At 54.4% G+C, this 19,438-nt stretch overlaps 1 protein-coding gene across 5 annotated transcripts in view; it reads right to left on the bottom strand.

Moving 5' to 3' along the window:
- PRDM2 (PR/SET domain 2) overlaps nt 1-19,438 on the bottom strand; it is a 109,228-nt gene that overhangs the window by 2,112 nt on the left and 87,678 nt on the right. For 4 of the 5 annotated variants that reach the window (XM_031464107.2, XM_031464104.2, XM_031464101.2 and 1 more), the window contains one exon: nt 4,569-4,712. The exons of the other annotated variant lie outside the window; for it this stretch is intronic. In XM_031464107.2, coding sequence (XP_031319967.1) covers nt 4,569-4,712 — 144 coding nt within the window. The remainder of the gene's footprint in view (nt 1-4,568; nt 4,713-19,438) is intronic. 5 annotated transcript variants of the gene reach the window in all.

Consider the following 19,438-nt stretch of genomic DNA (forward strand, 5'->3'; position numbering starts at 1 on the left):
CACACCTGCGTGCCTGGCCCCCAACTCGAGAAACAGTGAGACCAGCCTCCCGTTAGCCCCGGCCGGGCCCCTTCTAGGGTAACCACCCTCCTCACCCCCAGAGTGACCACGCTCCTGACCATAGATGGGTTACACCCATTTCTTAACTTAAATAAATGGAACCAATCAGTACACATCCTTTGGTGTCTGACTTCCTCTGCAAAACGTGCTTGTGAGATTCACCTTTTCCGAGTGTGAGGCTGTAGTTCTTTCGGGCCCCCTGCTATCGGATTCCAGCGCAGGGTCGGGCCACTGCCGTTGGCCTAGTCCTCTGCCAGTGCACAACTGGGTGGTTCCCAGCTTGGGGCCATCGTGAGTCACACTGCTAGGACGTTCTAATGTATGTCCAGATGACACTACGGTGCACACGTGCACATGTTTATGCCAAGTGGAGGTGCTGGGCAGTAGGGTGTGCGTGTATCACACAGGAACATTCCAGATGTGTCCTCTGGTGCACACGAGAACACATTTCTGCTGAGAGGATCCCTAGCAGTGTAGCTGCTGGGCCCTGGGGAAGGCACCTGTGCGGCTCCAGCCGAGACTGGCTGACAGCCTTCCAAAGGTGTTATTTACACTGTTACCCCTTAACTTCATGCTAATACTCGAGACCACCATGGCGGCCGGTGACACGGATCCCCATTTCGAACAACAGAGACAGAGGCTGAGAGAGAAGGCGCTTTGACAAGGTCAGGCTGACGACGAGTGGTAGACGTGGGACTTGAACCCGGGACAAGCCCCCTCCAGAGCCTGCGTGTGCTTTCTGTCCTGAGGGAGTGGCTTAGCCCACCGGCTTCCTCCGCCACGGAGGGACGCCCCGATGGCAGTACTCGGCACAAAGCCAGGGAGCCAGGCACGGGAGCGAGTGCTTCATATATGTCTGCTGCACCGGGTTGCAGATGAGCCCGGCACTGTGCGGGGGCCAAGTTCAGGGGCTCAGCTCCCTCACCCAGTGGACCTGACCATCATTACTATCATCACTGCTACTAGTAACCACTATTATTATTACTGCTGATACTAATAATAATTCAATGAGGAGAGTAATAATAGCAGCGCTGGTTTATGGAAGACATACTACACACCAGGCACTTGCCTGAGTGCTTTTCATATACTAAGCTGTGCAGTCCTTACAGTACGCCCACGAGAGAGGTAGCGCCGTCCCTCGGTATCCACAGAGGATTGGCTCCAGGACCCCCGTGGATAACAAAATCCGTAGATGTTTGAGTCCCTTGTGTAAAATGGTGTAGTATGGTATTATTAACCCACTTTACAGATGGGCAAAGCGAAGAACATGCCAGGATTACTGGAGCAGAAATTCAGCTCCAGAAAGTGTGCCCTCAACCACCACATGATGTCAGTTCCAACCCCCGAGACCTCCTGATGGGGCTGGAAAGGGAGATGCCTGTCACTGTGGAGCAGGGTGCCTTCGGAGAGGGAGCCGCCCTTCCCCGCGGCCCGCACGTGTCCCCGTCCACCTAGGCAGAGCAGCAGGAGGAGAAGGCAGAGACTGGGCCAGATGTGGAGGGGCCTGCACTCCCCCCGTCTGGTGGGGCTCATGCAGGTCGTCGAATGGAATCCACAAAAGAAGCCCCCTTGCCAGCCCCTCACCTGAGAGGCAGCCCCTCCAGGGAGGGGACCCCAGCAGCAAGGGCTGTGGCTGGACCCCTGGGACTGGAGCTGAGGGGAGGTTGGCAGAGGCTGTGCCAGAGGGGAGCTCTTCTGTCACAGAGGCCCCCCACCCATCACGCTCGTGGGACCCCATGGGAGGTCAGCATCAGGACGCCTGCCCCAAGTCGGCCAGTCTCAGCCAAAGGAGTAGTGAAGCCAAGAGGAGGGTCATGACGGCAGCCAGACAAGTGAGAGGTGCCCGCCCTTCCCTGGATCTCCCCTCCTAGACCCTCGCCCCCCTGGACTGGAAAGTGACAGAGACAAAACAGGACGTGCAGTGGAGTTGCATACTGGACCAGGCAGTGCAGCCCTTTTTATGCCTAAAAGCAAGCAGAGGGCTCTGGGCTTTGCTTGAGACACTGTGAGAGCACAGAAAAGGGAGGCACAGGAGAGGACAGTGGAAACAGACACTGGAGGAAAGCCAGGCTCCCCCGGGATGGTCCCTCACTCGGGCAGACTGTCCTGGAAGCTGGTGACAAAGCTGCCACCTGAGCAGGGGCAGCAGGATGAACCGCAGTCCTGGGCGCCTTGAGGAGGTCACCCCTTCCTCAGAGCAGACCCCACCCAGCACACGTCCAGTGGGCAGACCACATAAGGCCTGTCATCCGTTGGGGAGGTAGAGGACTGACCCCAGCTCTGCCACCTGCCCCTCTGTGTCTCAGGCTCCCTTCCTGTAAAATGAGGGTGTTGGCCCACACGTCCCTTCCCATACTTAATCCTTTGCCATGCCATTTCAAAACATGGTTCTGGAACTGTGTGAAACAGTGCTGTGGACTGAACTGTGTGCCCCCCGACCACTGCACTCTAACCCCCAATGTGATGGTACTCGGACGTGGGGCCTTTGGGAGGTAATTAGGTTTAGAAGAGGTCATGAGGCTGGGGCCCTCATGATGGGATTAGTGCCCTTCTAAGAAAAGACCTATAGCTTCCTCTCTCTGCCAGGTGAGGACACAGCGAGGAGGCAGTGTCTGTAAGCCAGGAAGAGTTCTCACCGGACCCGATGATGCCGGCACCCTGACCTCAGACTTGCAGCCTCCAGATCGCTGAGGAGTAAAAGTCTGCTGTTTAAGACCCCCATCTCTGGTATTTTATTATGGCAGCCAGAGCAGATTAAGACAAATAGTATCCATAAGATTTTTTTTTTAATGGTCATCTTTTTTAAAACAATAACATAAGCATCACATACTTATTATAAATAAAAATTTGAAAATCAGAAAAAAGTTAAATACAATTTTAAGGAGCAAGTTTGTCACTTTGAAATTAGACCGTTGCGTTCTGAGCGTTCACTGCTGGTGAGCGAATAGAAGCTGCTGGTTGCAGACGGAAATTAAACTGGGCCTCCGTTCATCTGAGCGCCCAGCTTGGGAAGATGCACAGGTTTGAAACCAAGGGAGAAGGCATCTGTCTAGGGTCGCCTCAGTGGCCAACAGAAACAGCCCGGCTGTGCAGGAAGCTGGCCAGCTGCGCCTGGCTCTCCCTCAGGCTGCAAAAAACACCTGCTGGGAGCTGGAAGCCACACCCTGCGGACCCATCAACACGGAAGTCCACGCAGCCCTGCCCGAGGGAGGATCCCAGGACGCGGGTCGGGTCGGGACCCAGAGTTGGGAACTGCTCCTCCTGGCACTGCCCGCCACTCTCCAGAAGACCCTAGCTGAGCACCCCCCGATCCAGACCCCAATTCTGCCACCTGCAAAATGGGAGGGGGAGGGCATGGTCTCCCAGGTGGCATCCATTTCTGCTCTGCACCACTTCCTGCACAGCTCAGGCTCACGTCCCCTCTGGGGAGCTGGTTCCCAAGAGGCGGGCTCAGTTCCGGCTGCGCCGGACAAACTCTCTGGGGAAAGTTCGTTTTATGTCCACTCCCCTCCCAGACCTCCAGGGAAATAAAGCCACGTGCAGAAACTCCCACTGCTGACGAGGGGAGCTTGAGCAAGCTATCGGTGAGGGGACAGGCGCACACAGCACAGAAGACCCCTGCAGCCCATCATGTCTTCACAACTGCACTCTCATTCCAAATGCCCCTGGCCGCATTAAGCAGGCATCCCAGAGCCACGGGGGCGCCTGCAAATGCAGATTCCCAGGCCCTGTGCACCAGCGTGCTGGTTCAGTGAACTGGAGTGGGACCCTGGGGTCTATTTTTAACCGGTGCCCTAGTCATGCTTGAGAGGCTGGTACACGGACACAGGAAAAGAAACAGACGGTGTCACCAACAGGGAAACCCAAGCCTCGAGGTCACTGGCCGAGCCCAGCCTCCTAGAGGTGAAAAGTCCAGCTCCTATGAAAGAATTCAGGTTTTACCATCAGGAAATCTAGAAAGAGACTTCTGGTTCAACGTAAACGTCAGTTTAACGTTTTACAGATTACTATTACTTCTCCTTTCAAGTAATATTGTGGGGACAGTGACTCTGCACCCCTTTCTGGGTCAAAGCTTCTGAAGGTTTCGATTAAGTGCTGAGTGTTGTTATCATTATCATCACAGTAACGTTTGCTAATTCTTACCTGATGCTTACTATGTGCCAGGCGCTGTGCCAAGTGCCTCGCGTACATCTGACCCTTGTAATTCTCACAGTCCCATGCAGTAGGTACTGCTGTCACCCCCACTTTACAGATGTAGAAACTGAGGCTCAGAGAGGTAAGGACAACTTGTTGAGGCCCTGCAGCCTGTAAGTGGCAGAGCTGGGACTCGAGCCCAGGTGGTCCAGAGTCCGCACCCACTGTGCCCTCCCTGCAAGGAGGCCCCGTGCCCCCCTACACACGGGGGTGCCCCACACGCCGTCATACCCAGCCCCTTCTCTCCTTCCCAGCCCACCTCGAAGCCCAGGCCCAGCCCCTCGGCCCCCAGCGCCGCTCCACCCTCCTCGTACCTGTCGGGGAGCAGGCGAAGCGTCTACTCTTTGAAGAGGGATCCCTGGAGCGGGGCTGCAGCTGTGGCCTTGACATTCCTACACTGCCTGGTGATGTAGGGGGCGGCTGGCGGCGGACACCGGGACGCCAGGCGGAGACTGTAGCTGTGCGGGGGAGAGGAATAACACACACCATCACCAGGAGCCCAGCCCGGTGGGGTCCCCGACAGCACCCGGGAAGCCCTGGTGCTGGCACTGCCTCTCTGCGAGCCGATGGGACGCGAGCTTTAACAGCCAGCGTGAGCTCCCTCAAGCTCCGTCCACCCTCTTCTCTGCCCTCGGAGGCGACGGGCCAGCAGAAGCACCGACCAGCTGGGTTCTGAGACCCTGCGCCCAGCAGGCCCACCCGGAGGAACCCCGCTGCACGGGCAGGCAAGCTGGGAAAGGACACTCGCTGCACAGACGGCAGCTTCACTCTTTCCCTACCTGCTCCCCCGGCACTGTTCTCCCACAAAAGCATGTGGGGAGGTTCTGGTACCAAGTTACAACCATTGCCTACAGGGGGGACAGGGGATGGGGGCAGGTCCCCTCCAAGCCATTAACTCTGCACTTGGCACCTATCCCGGCCTCACTGTGCCAAGAACTTTAGTGTCCGGGATCTCAGAGGGGGTGTAAAACTGGATCCTGTGATACGGTTTGGTCCAATTTGCTACTTCAGCCCATTAAACTGGGTTTCTTTTTCAGGAAAACATTAAAAAAATTTTTTTCAAAGATAGGCAACCCAGGCTGTTAGTTATTCCTCCCGTTCCTTCACCCAGCTGACGCGTACTCAGCTTCCAGATCTCAGCTGGAATGCCACCTCCTCTGGGAAGCCTTCCGTCTCTAACTCCTGGATGAGGCATCCGTCCTGTGGGCTCCCACTGCCCCTCGTACTGCCCCATCAGAGCCCTTGTTATGCTGAATCGCAATCACAGAATCGTGTGTCTGCCTTCCTGAGGAACTATGAGATCTCAAGGTCAGGACCCCAGTCTTGTTCGCGGCTGCATCCCCAGCTTAGCACCACAAAAGTAAGTATCTGTTGAATAAGAACAACATATACGGTGCCCAGAACTGTGCTGAGTATTTTACACGTATCAGCTGTCTTACTCTTCCTACAGCCCAGCCGGGTGGAGACTCTCATTAGCCCTAACTGCACATGGGGAAGCAGGCACAGAGAGGTTAGGTAACTTGTCCTGGGTCCCAAGCCTGGGTCTCCAGGTAGAAGAATGGAAGTGAGGTGGGCGGGAAAGCAGGAAGGACGTCACTTCCAGGCACCGCACCTGCTCTGTCTGAGGGAGCAAGTCCTGGGAGTGGGGTCCACCTCAGAGCTGAAACATCGGGGGTTAGACTCGTGGTTCTCAACCAGGGCGCACACTTGGCAGCACCTGGAATGCCTGGAGACATTTGGGGCGGTCACATCTGCGGGGAGGGACGCTGCCGCTGGCCTCTGGTGGGTGGGGCCAGGGATGCTGCTTAACATCTTAAAGGCTCAGGACGGCCCCTGTGACAAATGACCACCCCCAGGTGCTAACAAGCCGCAGCTGACCAAGGGGCTCTCACACATCCCGGCTAGAACAGATGAACGTATCCACAGACAGAGGATGCCAGAGGGAAGACTTCTGCTCTCTCCACAAACGAAGATCCCGTCTGAGGGCCTGGCTGTCTGTCAAGGCTCGGGGTTGCCCCCTACTTGAATTCCTCCCCCTCACGGTGCGATCAGGCCTGAGCAAGATTCAAGGCAGAAAACTGAGACCCAACACTTGGCGGCAAGTCGGCGCCCCCCATGGGACCAAAAGGCCCATGAGGTGGCCTGCAGGGGGCACGACCCCTTGACCAGCCGACCCAACGCTGGGAGACGACAGTCACCTGCAAGGCTGCCTGGAAACTCAGATGACCTGCCCGCCCTTGTCCGGTTAGGGAATAAGGGACAGTCCTGGCACATCACAGGCCCCCCTACACTGTCCCCTCTTTCGGGCCATGTCTCCAGCAGAATGTAGCAGGACGAGCAGCAGCTTTGGGGACAAACGGGCTGGCATCATCAATTTCTAGCTCCCTCCTCTCGCTGTTACCGACACTACACATCTATCAAACATTCAAAAGTCAAATCATGAGAACGGAGTTAACACCGTGGACCTCCTAGTCCACTCTAGCTGTCAGGCGTCTCTCTGCTCCCTCCTGCTTCCGTTCCACCCTCAGGCTCCTGTGGCCACGGGGCCACCTCCACCAGGGAGCAGGCTTTCTCCCAGCCCTAGGCGTCCACCTGTAGAGTGCTAGTGATCAAGGGCAAGGCCCCCAAAGGCACCGCCTGGCCCCGTGGAGGCCCCCACAGGCTGATGTGCACAATAGCCCGTGACTCCCGAGTGCTTTCTCAGCTGTTACCTCTGGCATCTGTCAGCAGAGGTCGGAAGAACAAGCGCTTTTATGTCCATTTCATGGATGAGGAGACTGAGGCTCAGACAGATGGAGACTTTCCTGGGGGAGAAGAGCCCAGGCCTTTCAGCTCCATGGGCCACAATTTCGGGGGGGTGGCACCAATTCACCTCCTGGGTGTTTCCTTTTGGGACTGGGGCGGTGGTGTCCAGCAGGACAGTCTCCTTCCTGAACGCGAAACCCTTTCTCTGGTCAGAGAACTCTTGAGAGCCCAGCGGCTGCACGCAGCTGAGGAGGGAGGTGAGAGCACCCAGATATTCTCCAGGCCTCAGCACAGCTACGCTTACCCTATGAGGACCTCATGATTCTCGGTTCCCCAGTCACCGACTGTGTGACCTTGGCCAGTCATAGACCTCTCTGAGCTCCAGTTTGACCACCCACAAAATGAGAAGAGTGATTTTATCTCACAGGGTTATCTTGACGAGTACGTCCAGTATCAGTGAGCATGGTGTTTGACTGTGGCTGTGGTGAGGAGGGGGAGTCTGACCCTGGAGGCGGCAGCCCAGCCATCAGAGGCCTCAGGGTGAGTTCCCATCCTCGCACTCGCTGGTTGTGCGACCCTCTGGCCTCCCGCCTCTGAACCTCAGCTTCCTTATCTGTAAAATGGGACAATCCCTGCAGCCCGCAGATGCACGGCAGGGCTAGGAAAAGTCCTGGGGAGCAGGATACAAGGGCCCTTTGCCTTCTGAGAAGAATTCAGCACAAGTGGGGTGTTTCTGGAGCTGTGACCACAGGGAGCATCGGAGCAGGAGGCTGGCCAGGGCCCTGCCGGCTCCGCCTGCCTTCTGCCCTCTCTTCTGCCATCAAGGCCCCCTCCTCGCTCCCACGCTGGCTCCCCTCCCATCTGTTCCCCTTCCCTAAAGATACATCAGAGATGTCCCTGAACCCTGGGCTCCTGGCGGGGCTGAGTTCTTACACATACAGCCAGGCCCCGCCGGCCTTGCAGACCTGTCCCGCCCCGGCGGCCCCCACCGCAGGGCTTCTTTTGGCACATCCGCAGGGAGTCCTCTTCCCCATGGCCCTCGGCCCATGCAGCCGCCGCACCCATGACGTCAGAATCTCTCGGGTGGTGTCCGGCATCAGCATCCTTACGCTCCGCAGTGATGTCAGCATGGGGCCCGGGATGGGAACTGGTGCTCTGCAGACGCTCCAGGGGCCGCCCTCCAAGGCTAAACGGCCTGGGTCCTGACCTCTCCGCACACGCCCCCCACGTGCGGGTCCACATTATCTATGAGGTTGCCTGGTGAACACCGAGACTGCGGGTCTAGGACTGCGGAACTGGGCTGGGTCTGCTCATCACCACAGCCTTAACACCTAATTCTGAGCTGTGTGGACAGCAGACCCTCCAAGTGTAATGAGTGTAGACATGAGCAACCCTAGACTTACGGTGGTCCCGCCACACAGGCTTCTGGGACATAGAAGGGTGGCATGGGGAAGGTTCCAGTGCAGGTCCCGAGCAGAGAGAGTGACGGCAGGGCCCGAGGAGGATCTGACAGGGTTGGCCTGTCTGCCTGGGGCATCAGCACAAGCTAGGGAGTCACAGGGGAAGGTCAGCACCTTGACCGGTCTTCCTGGAGCTGGACCTCACGGGGTTGCTGGGGAGAAGGTGACGTCACTGGGAGCAGTGCCCACACTTGATCTCTCATTGCAGGGCCTTCCTGGGGGCGGGGGACGCTGGGGCCAGGGAAGTGAGGTAGCATCAATAAAAACTCAGGAATGCCTAATAAAAATGAGGCCCCACCCAAACCGGGGTCCCCACTTATGGGACAATTCTTTGAACCCAACTCTGCAGGCCTCAGGCCTCCTTGACAGACTCTCCTCGCTCCACCCGGTGCAGGGGGTCAAGTCCAGAGGACGTCACACCTGAAGGAGAAGTCGCAGCCTTGTGGGGCCGGCCCGGGCAAGGGGAGCCCCGGCAGGAGGGAGCAGTGGCCCCCTCAGCACCCAGCTCTGTCCCGGCTGCGTCTCTGCCTGTCAGTGCACTTCTCCCCCAGAGCCACCGTGTTCTAGACCAGATGCCGGCCCTTCTCTTCCCCTCTAGCTGAGCCCAAACGGTCTGTTTTCTTCAAAGGAAACCTCTAAGAACAGGAGAGAAAACCAAAAAGAAAACAGGAACAAAGGCAACTGTAACCCGACCGACGGATGCACAGAAAACAGGTCCCCAACTTGGGGAGGAAAGGGGCTGACGGGCCTCCCGTGAGGTCCATATGGGGAAGCTCCTTTCAATGGTAAAATTCTCTAAGGACACTAAGACAATGATGATGGCCACCCCGCCTCTTACAGTCGACTTAAGCTAAAGAAGTTAAAAAGATTAAGTCAACTCCAGGGACAAACCGTTGCATAATTTGGAGTTGCTGGGACTGAGAAGCCGGTATGAGGCATCTGTTCTGATCACATGATTTTTAGAACTCAATGCCTGGTGCCCCTCCGAGGATGCCAAAGAGAAGGGGTGGCTGTCCTGATGGAAAGCCTCGTGGGAGCTCAGGGGCCTCTGTGCTACCCAAGGCATCTCGACCAGCCTGTCTCAGGAGGCTGAGGCGTGCCTGGCTGGCAGGGCGTCCCAGACGCGGGGCTGGCACTGCCACAGGGCAGACACGTCTGCTACACACTTGAACTGGTGTGAGTCAGTGAGTGATGACGCAGCCCAAAGGGCAGGGGCACCAAAGGCTGACGGCCTGGAGGCCTCATCCTCGAGGGCGCAGGGGTTGGATACCGAAGCTGACCCCGACCCCTGCGCGGCTGTCCCCAAGGTCTTCACCCTGAAACCTCGGACAGGCTGTCGTCAGGTGGTCGGGGCTGGGACAGTTCAACCTTTTTTACAGAATGGGAGGCAGAGGCGGCCTGCAAATGTGACATGACTTGGACCCAGGCCGTGTGACTCCACTGGGGGCTTCACGGGCCTCACCAGGGTCCCACACTCCATTTGGTTTGGGAACCGCTCATTTGCTGAGGCCTCTCCAACAGGCTCCTTGCCTGCCTGCAGTGGGCAGACAGTGCCCAGCCAGACACCGCTGGGGAGCCCACGCAGGACTCACGCCCAGGCTGTGGCAGGAGTGGGATGGAACCCCTCCTTTCGCCTTCCGTGTTACCAGCATTTCCCAAAGTATGTTGGGTGGAACTGGTTCTCCCAGAAGCCGCACAGGCTGCCCCATCACCACGGCGGGACTTTGAGCTGACTGTACGCTAAGCACGGTGCCTGCTATCTGACGGCCAACGACAAACGGAGCCTCCACAAGACCTCTATGAGATGGGCAGGGCCGCAGTTCACGCATGAGGAACAGAGGCACAGAGAGGTTTGGCCGCCTGCCTGACAATACACAGCTGGCAAGAGGCAGAGCCGGGATTGAAGCCCAAGCCATTCACCTCCAGAGCACGGGCTCCCGAAGTCAGAAGGACAAGCCTCTGCAGGACTTCTGAGCCTTTCATGTGCCGACAGGTCGTGTAAATTCCCAAGAGGCCACAGGCTGTCATTTACACCAAACATATTTTCCCCATTTATCTGACAACTATGTACGGACTGGCTGCTCCGTGCCAGGTTCCAAGGGGCACAGTGGAGCGCCAGGCAGATGTGATCTCTGAAGGCACGAGAATTCTGCAGAGGGATGGCTTGGGCTGTGCTGAGCACTGCCCCACCCCCTGGTTTTATTTTAACCTTTTTGGACAGAAATTATCTCAGATCAGCCATATGTGTCCCGAGTTTGATTTAGTGTTCCCCTTGGGGGCCAGATTTCCAACTCCGCGTCAGGCGCCGTCATGGAACGATGTCCTCCGGCCTATTAGGCCGTGCAGGCCTCCTCGTGCACACGCTGGACAAGACCAGGCATTCCCGCGATTAACAGTCCTGATAACCGAGCTCCTGTGACACCCCTGACCCCGTGCTGGGCACCGGGGACAGAGCAGGATAGCAAACAGAAAACAGGCCTCGTCTCTAGAACGCTGGGCACGCGTTCTGGAAGGGGAAGGTATCATTACTTACACAATACATGAGCAAATACAAAATTGCAGAGTGTGATTAGCATTCCAGAGAAATAATAGAAGCTACCAGAGCTCAGAGCAAGGGCCCTTACCGCATAAACACTGTGTGTGTGTGTGTGTGTGTGTGTGTGTGTGTGTGTGGCCGGGGGGGGGGTTGCCCTGCACGCACAGACCTGAGACTTGGCTTCTGCAGAACATCAGAAACACATTTCAGGATTTGCTTCACTTTACCATGTTGTCCTTTGCTTTACTTTATTGCAGGGGAGGGAGGGGGTGGAGGGGGAGGGAAGGAAAAGAAAACATAGAATGTGTTACTTATTTTACCCCCTCAAGAGGCAAAGGATTTCTAGAATTGGTCATTTCTGTCTCTGAAGGCCACTCCTCGGGACAGAGAGGGCATCGTCACTCCCTGCCCTCACCCCCACATCTTTCCTGCCCTCTTCCTGGTGCCTGAGTCTCCAAGCCAGATTTTACACCCGGGGAGCTGGGGAGCTTGCAAGCGGGAACAAGCCTGGGGTAAGAGCTCATCAAGGCTCTTCCTCAGGCCCTTTCTCTGAACCCTGAGCGACAGGTCTGGTTACACGGGTCTTTTGCTTGTTACAAGAAGCCGACCTGAGGGTCTGTGAGCAGCCAGGCACCAGCCCTGCATTTTTGATGGGGTCACCTTGGCTTGCTGCTGATGGTTTTTCAGATGGAAACAGCCCAGCACCTGGAGAAATGGCAGCAAAGATGGGGATGATTGTGGTCGGTGTGTCTATTTGGATGAGTCAGGGGGTCACTTCCACCAGCTGTGAAGGCCCCAGAACATTCTGTGATGATGAAGAGAAAAGCTACTTAGAAGTACAAAGTGGGGTCCAGGAGAGGAGCCTTCAGTGCACGGAGGTCCCCTCCTTCAGATGCCACATTGGCCCCATTCAGGCCCTTGGCCCAGGACCCTGCCAGGCTCTTCCAGCCCCCCAGCCTCGGTGCTTAGGTGTCATCTCTTCATCTGTACTCGCCCCCCAGGGATGCCAACTCACGGCTTTCAGCATCATGTGTACTCTGAGGACCCCTAGACTGATATATCCACTCAGGGTCCGTTCCTCTGAAACTGAAACCTGTGTGCTCAACTACCCCGCCCCGAGGTGTCTAATGGCATCTCAGACTTAACACGCCCCAAACCAAATCCCCAGCACGCACGTACCCCACAAACTGCCTCCATCACCTCATCACTTATGGTAACCCCATCCATCCGTCTGGATGTAGAGGCAGAAAAACCCATCGTCATCCCTGACTCCTCTTCCATCCAACCCCCAGCAAATCTCGTGGCTCTCCCCTCAAGGCATCCCAGAATTCACCCCACTGCTGCATTCCCGTCCGGCCACCACCGTTTCTCACCTGGGTCACTCACTGTGTTCACCTCCCGGTCTGTATTTCTATTCTTGGCCCCTTTCGGCCGACTCTTAACACGTCAGCCAGGGTGAGTCTTTAAGAGGTAAGTCATACCGTATTACTACTCCCCTCAAAGGCCTCCAGTGACTCCCACTCCGAGTAAAGGCAGAGTCTTCCTAATGTCTGCAAGAGCCGACATAAAGTGGCTCCTAGTTACCTCCCTGACCTCGTGCCCTGGTCCTCCCCCCCGCCGGTCCCCCTGAGCATGCCGGGAGTGTTTCCACCCACACTGCGCCCACAGGCCTGCGCGCACTCTGTCTATATTCCCTTTACAGTCTCCGTAAGGAACCGGCCCCTCCATTTAAACGGTAGCCCCGTTTTCACTGCAGCACTCTCCCTGACTCACTTCTGTCCACAGCACTCATCATCCGACATTCTCCACAGTCACGTGCTTGTTAGTTGTCTGTCTCCCCCCACTAGGATGGGAGTTCCAAGAAGGTGGGGGATTTTGTCAGTCTGTTCACATCCCCCTAAGAACAGTACCCGGCACCTAACAGCACGCCTTCGTTCTGGAAGGAACGGATGAATAAAATGCGCGAACGAGTGAAAGGCCCAGAGCTGCACCCTTTCTTGACTCACTCACACCCACAGGGCGCCACCTAGTTACTGTTTTCATGTTACTGTTTCACGCGGGGCAAGAATTTAAGAAGCTAAGAGCCATTTCAGTGCCAAATGTCTCTATGTCTTTGTGCAAACGTTTCATGGTTTCTCAGCCACGCCTCATTGGACGGCAGTTTTTAGGCAAATTGCTATGAGCCTTTCTAAGCATTTAACTTGTTTTTCACAAACAACTGTGTTCATATGTCATCGGTCTGGCTACTATTAAATCAAGTCTATAATAATAGATACTCGTATATTTCTTATTATGTTTATTATGAACGAATTATGTTCATGTTAGCATAAAACACTTGAACAGTGGCATAAACAGGTTTTGGAACAAACACAGCTGACCTCTGGCAGCATTTAACCTGACTGCTGGTGACTGAAGGGCCAGGGCGTGCCCTGTGAGGGTCACCAAGACGCCTTCCACGGAGAGCCACGAGCAGCTATTAAAGTGCCAGGTTGGTTACACTGGAAATTACCTGAGCCTCCACTGTATTTCATTTTACCCACAGCTGGCACTCTAACAACCATTCAGAGAGCTTTCTGGTACCACCCGACCCCCCCAGGCCCTGTCCTCTGCAGAATGCTCTCACACCAATTATTCCTTAGGCGACGGTGAACAGGCCAGACTGGACGGTTGAGACCTCTGCGTTTCCTTCCTCACGGGCTCGTGGGCGGCCCTCTGCCTTCGCCAGCTGGATCCCATTCCAGAGCGGCAGCAGCTCTGACTCACGGGCGTGATGGAGAAACCGCCCAGGTGAGTGATGACGCGCCGTGAACCCAGTCTGCGCAACAGCCCCTTCTGGTGCGTGTGGCATCGTGAAATCAATCAGCGTTTAAGCTCGAAGAGGAAGGGATTCATCGTTTTAAGCAGAAATAAGAAAAAAACACGCAAGGAAAAGCATCCACTGCCGTGTAATTTTTTGGAGGCTCTACCGGACAGGGACCCCTTGGGAGATGTCAAGGGCTAAAGCTGGAGGTAGAGCGAAGACGGCCCTATTTTCAGAGCCAAAAACTGGGGGAAAGGATTTAAAATTGTGAAGGAAGATGTGGATAGCTCTCCCCCAGGCAGTTCAGGATGCTTAGTTATTATTCACAGACAGCCTGCATGTGTGTGGCGGTGAGGACCAGGGAGGGGAGAATATAATTTCACCAGGATCTTTGATGAACGAGCCGTGCCGTCGTGTCGTGGGCTTCGAGCGCACAATTTCTCTCCAGTCTCTGCGGTTTACTGATGGCCTTTCACTACGCATTCTCAGCCTTGAGGCCTGTGCCCCCAGGCAGTAAGCCTTTAAGACCAATTGTAATTTACTATCCACCAAACAACCGACCCTTTCCTTTCAACCTGACTTTAGTTGCCCATTTACTTATCAAAGTGACACGCTGGTTCAGCTGCTAACAATTAATTGCCCCCAAATTCACGTGTTAAGACCTGAAGTCATGAGTTAGGGTCAGGTCAGAGGTCACTGAAGGGGAGTGGCAGCTTTGGCTCCACTAATCCTGGAGATGGCGTCCTTTCTTCTTTTTACTAAGTGCACACCACGTGCTGGGTGCTGCAGTAGGTGCTGGGGTAGAGGGAACACACATCAGGCGGTTACAGCACGACCCCAGGCTTATCCCAGTTCATGACCTAAGATCATGTATTCCCCTCAAAAAGATACCCAAGAGCAAGAGCGGACAGGGCCAGCAATCCTCAGCTCCACCTCGGCTCTGACACTCAGAAGTGACCCTAACTCTCCAGCAGCCCTGGCTCGTCTGTCCCAGGGTGGTTGAGTAAGTGACTTCACTGACAACTGAACTGAAAAATGCTGTCAATATATCAGAGAGATTGTTCATGAGCAAAGGAAAAAAATTTCAAATGAAAACCGGGAGCAAATGAAATGATGAGATGTGGTGGTACCATGTCACCTTCCTCCCCTCTGCCCCTTTACAAGACCCAAAGGGGAACTCTGAAGTCTGGGTACGACTCATTTGAGAAGCTGATAAAAATGAAGATTTCAAAGACCCACCCCCAGAGATGATGGTTTAGTAGGTCTGGAATGTTTAATAAGCCTCCCAGGTGGTTTGTGATGCAGGTGGTCCACTGAGTGAACGTCCTCGTGAGATAATCCAAACTAGAGCCCCTCCACACACCTGTGAACAGACAGGCGATGCATGTCCTCTGGCTGAAATTAACCAGACAGTCCTACTGAGCCAGCAGTACTGTCCCCTCACCTAAGCACCTGCCCGGCACAATCCAGGACATCACCTTAACAAAACACCTGCTGCTGGCTGGCACCCATGCGCCGTATCTGCAACTTTTATCAATAGTTTAAAGAATATCCACATGCCATTAATTACCGTGATGAAGTTATTTAACAGAGCCTACAAGTCAACGCCAGTGTCTGACACCAACTTACTGAGGTTGCATTGTAAGGGCTGGCTCCTCTGCGGAGGCAAAGTTAACAGACTTTTCACCAAACTCACTCCTAAAATTCATTCAGAAGAGCCTAAACATGAATGAAGAAGGTTAAGGGTATAGAACACCTACTAACCTACACACTGGTTATTAGAAAAACTCTGAAAAGCTTCTGGGGGAATATCGTGAACAAAAGAGGAAAACCCAGTCCCGGAGCACGTCCATCAGCCTGAGCTGCAAATACTAAGAGGGAAAGAACTCCAGACCCTCCCTGACTCAACCAGATGGGAGCACCTGGCACCAAAGAGAACATTTGTCTTCAACATAAAAGACCGAGGCACCAGGTAAAGAGAACTACTCTGTTTCAGAATCAAGGTGCTTCCCCGGCAACACACCTTCACTGGGGACGTGAGTTGTATACTGTCACCCAAACTTCCCTTTTATTCTTTCCACAGAAGGTGTATTTAACTCACATGTGGGTTAGGAGCCTCAGTCCACACGCGTGTGTTGGGTGTGTTACACTTACCCCTCCCCTCTCCACCACGCACTTTGCTTACAAGGGAGGTACTTCGGTGGTCTCAGGGCTTACAGCCTCTTTACCCACACATCCTATTCATAGGACCCCCATCAGACACCCATTGAAGGCTGCCAGGAAGTGCAGACAGTATCCATAAATAAAGGAGTACTTGCTTCTCCCCCAATTTTTAAGCCCACCTCAAGCTCCTGGACCTCGTATGACCTCGTATGCTGGACCCTCTCTGAGGTGTCATGTCTCCACAACAATGTATTAATTCGTGGTCATCTTGAGCCTTCAGGGAAGGTGAAATTACGTCCAGTGTAGTTTTTAAAAGAAAGGCAATAGCAGATTCGTTAGACCTCAGACAGCAAACACCTGTGCCATGGAGCCACTCCCTTCCTGCGTCCAAGGCGGACACCGGGCACTCAGCCCGGCCTCTATCCAAGCGTGACCTCGCCTGGAGTCCAGCTCACAGCACCCCAGGCAGCTGCCCCCCCTCCCTTGCACAGATGGAAACCTACTTGCCAACCGTGGCTGGGAAAGACTTCCATGAAAGCAGAAAACGGGGGTAAAAACAAAAAGCTGACCAGGGAGCAAGGCTTCATTCTCTGGACGAGGCAGTCTCTATCTGTTCCTTCCCTAACCACACTGGGCAGATGCGGCGGGTCAGAACGCCAGGCCCGGCTGAAACTGCTCAGGATGGCCTCCCAAGGACCTACAAATTGGATCAGGACCAGGAAGGACCCAGACCTGCGTTCACCTCCAGCATATATTTTAGCTCCTTCAAATCAGCGGGTACTTCTTGTCCACACCTGGGCAGATACCTACCAACCAGCCATGTCTCCCTGCTTCTTAAAGGAGATGAATCGGGCATGTACTCCCAGAGAACCAGCGGGTGAGGGGCAGGACGGCTCCTGACTGAGAGATGGAGCCAGACTGCCTGGGCTTGTTTCCTGGCCCCCCTCTTACTAGCTGTGACCAAGCAAATTCCTTAACCTCCGTGCTTCAGTTTTCCCATCTGTAAAATGGGAGAACATAAAAGTGTTTATTTCATAGCATGGTTATAATGATTAAATGGGGCAATGTGTGTAACGCCCTGAAAACCTGTGGCTAGCAAGCTCTTGAACACATTCGTGACCATTCTTACATTATTACTTCAATGAACTAGGATCCCTTGGTTGCATTTTCATGGTTTCAGAGAGCAAAGGAAATGTTTTCTTCTGCACCCAGCTTTTAAAATTTTTAGTTTGTCTTTGAAATTCAAAACCAAGAGAAAGTTATATGGAGGGGTGTTAGAATAAATCATCTTTTTTCTCAGTGTGATTTTAAAAATGACTTCCGGTTTTAGAGCTCACCCTATTTATCTGCTGGGAGAAAGGGAGCGGCTATGGTCAGTACATGAACAGCACAGGCCTGGCTGAGAGACAGCAAAGGGCCTGCGGTCACTGGCAGCAGAACCAGGAGTTTGGGCCACTTGGGCCCCTTCTCTCTGGGCGGAGCCAAGAGAAGCTGGGGGAAGGTTCCGGCCACTGCAACCTGTGCGGCCGTGACACCTCCTACGTGGCCGTCGGCTCTGAGCCCCAGCCACAGCCGTGAATCAGATTCAAATCCAGACTCCAGAGGACACCTCAGTGCTAAGAGCAGCACCTACGCGGCAGGCACATCTGTGGAACTCCCAGGCTTCTCTGTTGTCTTCACAACCGTCCTTCTGGGTCAGATAATCGATTGTTATCACCGTTTACAGAAAAGAAAGCTGGGGCTCGGAGACGGTAAGTAGCTTGCCCAAGGTTACAGAGCTAGTAAGTGATAAAGCCCGGATTCAAAGTTTTTATTCATTCAACAAATACTTATTGAGCAACTACTACATGCCAGGCACTGTTGCAGATGCTGGGAACCCAGCAGTGAACAAAACCGAGTTCCTGCTCAGGGAGAACATCTGTTCCAGGAGTGGGGACATTTAGAAAACAAATCTAACAAACTGAGGACAGAGCGTGCGTATGAGTTAAGTGCTCCCATGAGCAGCAGAGTGCGGAGATGCAGAGGGACGAGGGCAGGGGCAGGGATGGACAGCTGGCCAGCAGCTCCGGGTCCAGGGCCCATCAGTGCCCTTACCTACATGCCACTGCCTGTAATGAAGTCACAGCAAAACCCTGAGGGGCTCCTGGGTGGCCAGGCACCGGGAGCTCCCCGGACACCTCTGCACCCGCAAATGCCCCGGGCTCACTCACTTTTCCTGGGCCCAGATGGAGAGCGGAGACCATCCGGGAAGCCTGTGGGAGTGTTTCTAAAATTCTGACAAAAGTTCTATCCTCCCCAAAGGTAGTAACCACTCATTCTCTGAAACTAACATAAACGGGTGTTTGTCAGTTTCCAGGAAGGAGTCTGTTTTTCTTTCTGGGCCTTTGAAAGCACGAGCAGTTTCTACAGCAGCCTCTTCCAAAAGTTCCTTGGCGATCATCATCCAAACTCTGGCCCTTTCTTCCCTCAGAGGGTTACTACACCCTCTGAGTTTCTTCCCTTTCTTCCACCAGGGATGGTTACTACACCCTCTGAGTTTCCTTTGTGGGGTTTTCCTGGGTCCATCATTTGAGGACTTTATGTATTATATAAACGACAGTAGTCCCTGTCATCCCCACCACCCTGGCCATCAGTTACTGAATCCTAAGAACACACACCGCCTCCTTTAGCACGGCTCTTACGGACCAGGAGGCCGAGGCTCAGCCAGCAGCGTGCCCTACCTCAGTGACAAGCGGGAGCCACGGAGTTAAAACCCAGATGGCGAGGGAGTTCAAGGCCTATGTTTATCCCCACTGTGGTGCCCAACCCCTCTGCAACGAAAGCCCCCTGTGGGCGATGACATCAGCACCAGTCATCTGGGGGACACAATACCTACATAAAACCCAGGGGGCACAGTGAATTCGGTGGTTTCGCACTGCAGTGAAGAGTGAGGCTCTGTAATGAGATGGCTGGGTTTGGGGCCCCCACTTACAGCTGTGGGACACAATGCAAGTGATGTGGCCTCTCTCAGACTCGATCCATTTGTCTGTAAACGATGAGACTTGCTCTCTCTCAGGCCATGAGAGCGCTTCCGAGCAGTTAAGCCATGTGAGGCACTTCCAACAGCCAGAAGCACCCTCAGCTCCCTCCCTGGTGGCCGGCGACATCCCGAGGGCCCTCTGAAAGCCCCGGTACACAGCCCATCAGATCTACAGACCAACACCTACATGATCCAGACTGACCATTAAAGAAAGATGTTTTCTGAATGGCTGACCCACTGACTCACTACAGGGGAATGCGCCTGAATTCACAGGTCCAATAATAGCTTGGAAATAGAAGCCATCTGAAAATGTTCCTACACTGGAGCCTGGCTGGCAAGGACTGGATGTGATTATAAAAAGCAAGTGAGAAGAGAATGTTACTGCAAGGAAAACTGAATCCACATGAGTCTTAAATAACTTCATTCCAACAGAGAATATTAAAATGTTACATTTTCGGCAA

Source organism: Camelus dromedarius, chromosome 14 (genome assembly GCF_036321535.1).
Source record: "Camelus dromedarius isolate mCamDro1 chromosome 14, mCamDro1.pat, whole genome shotgun sequence".
Taxonomy (NCBI): domain Eukaryota; kingdom Metazoa; phylum Chordata; class Mammalia; order Artiodactyla; family Camelidae; genus Camelus; species Camelus dromedarius.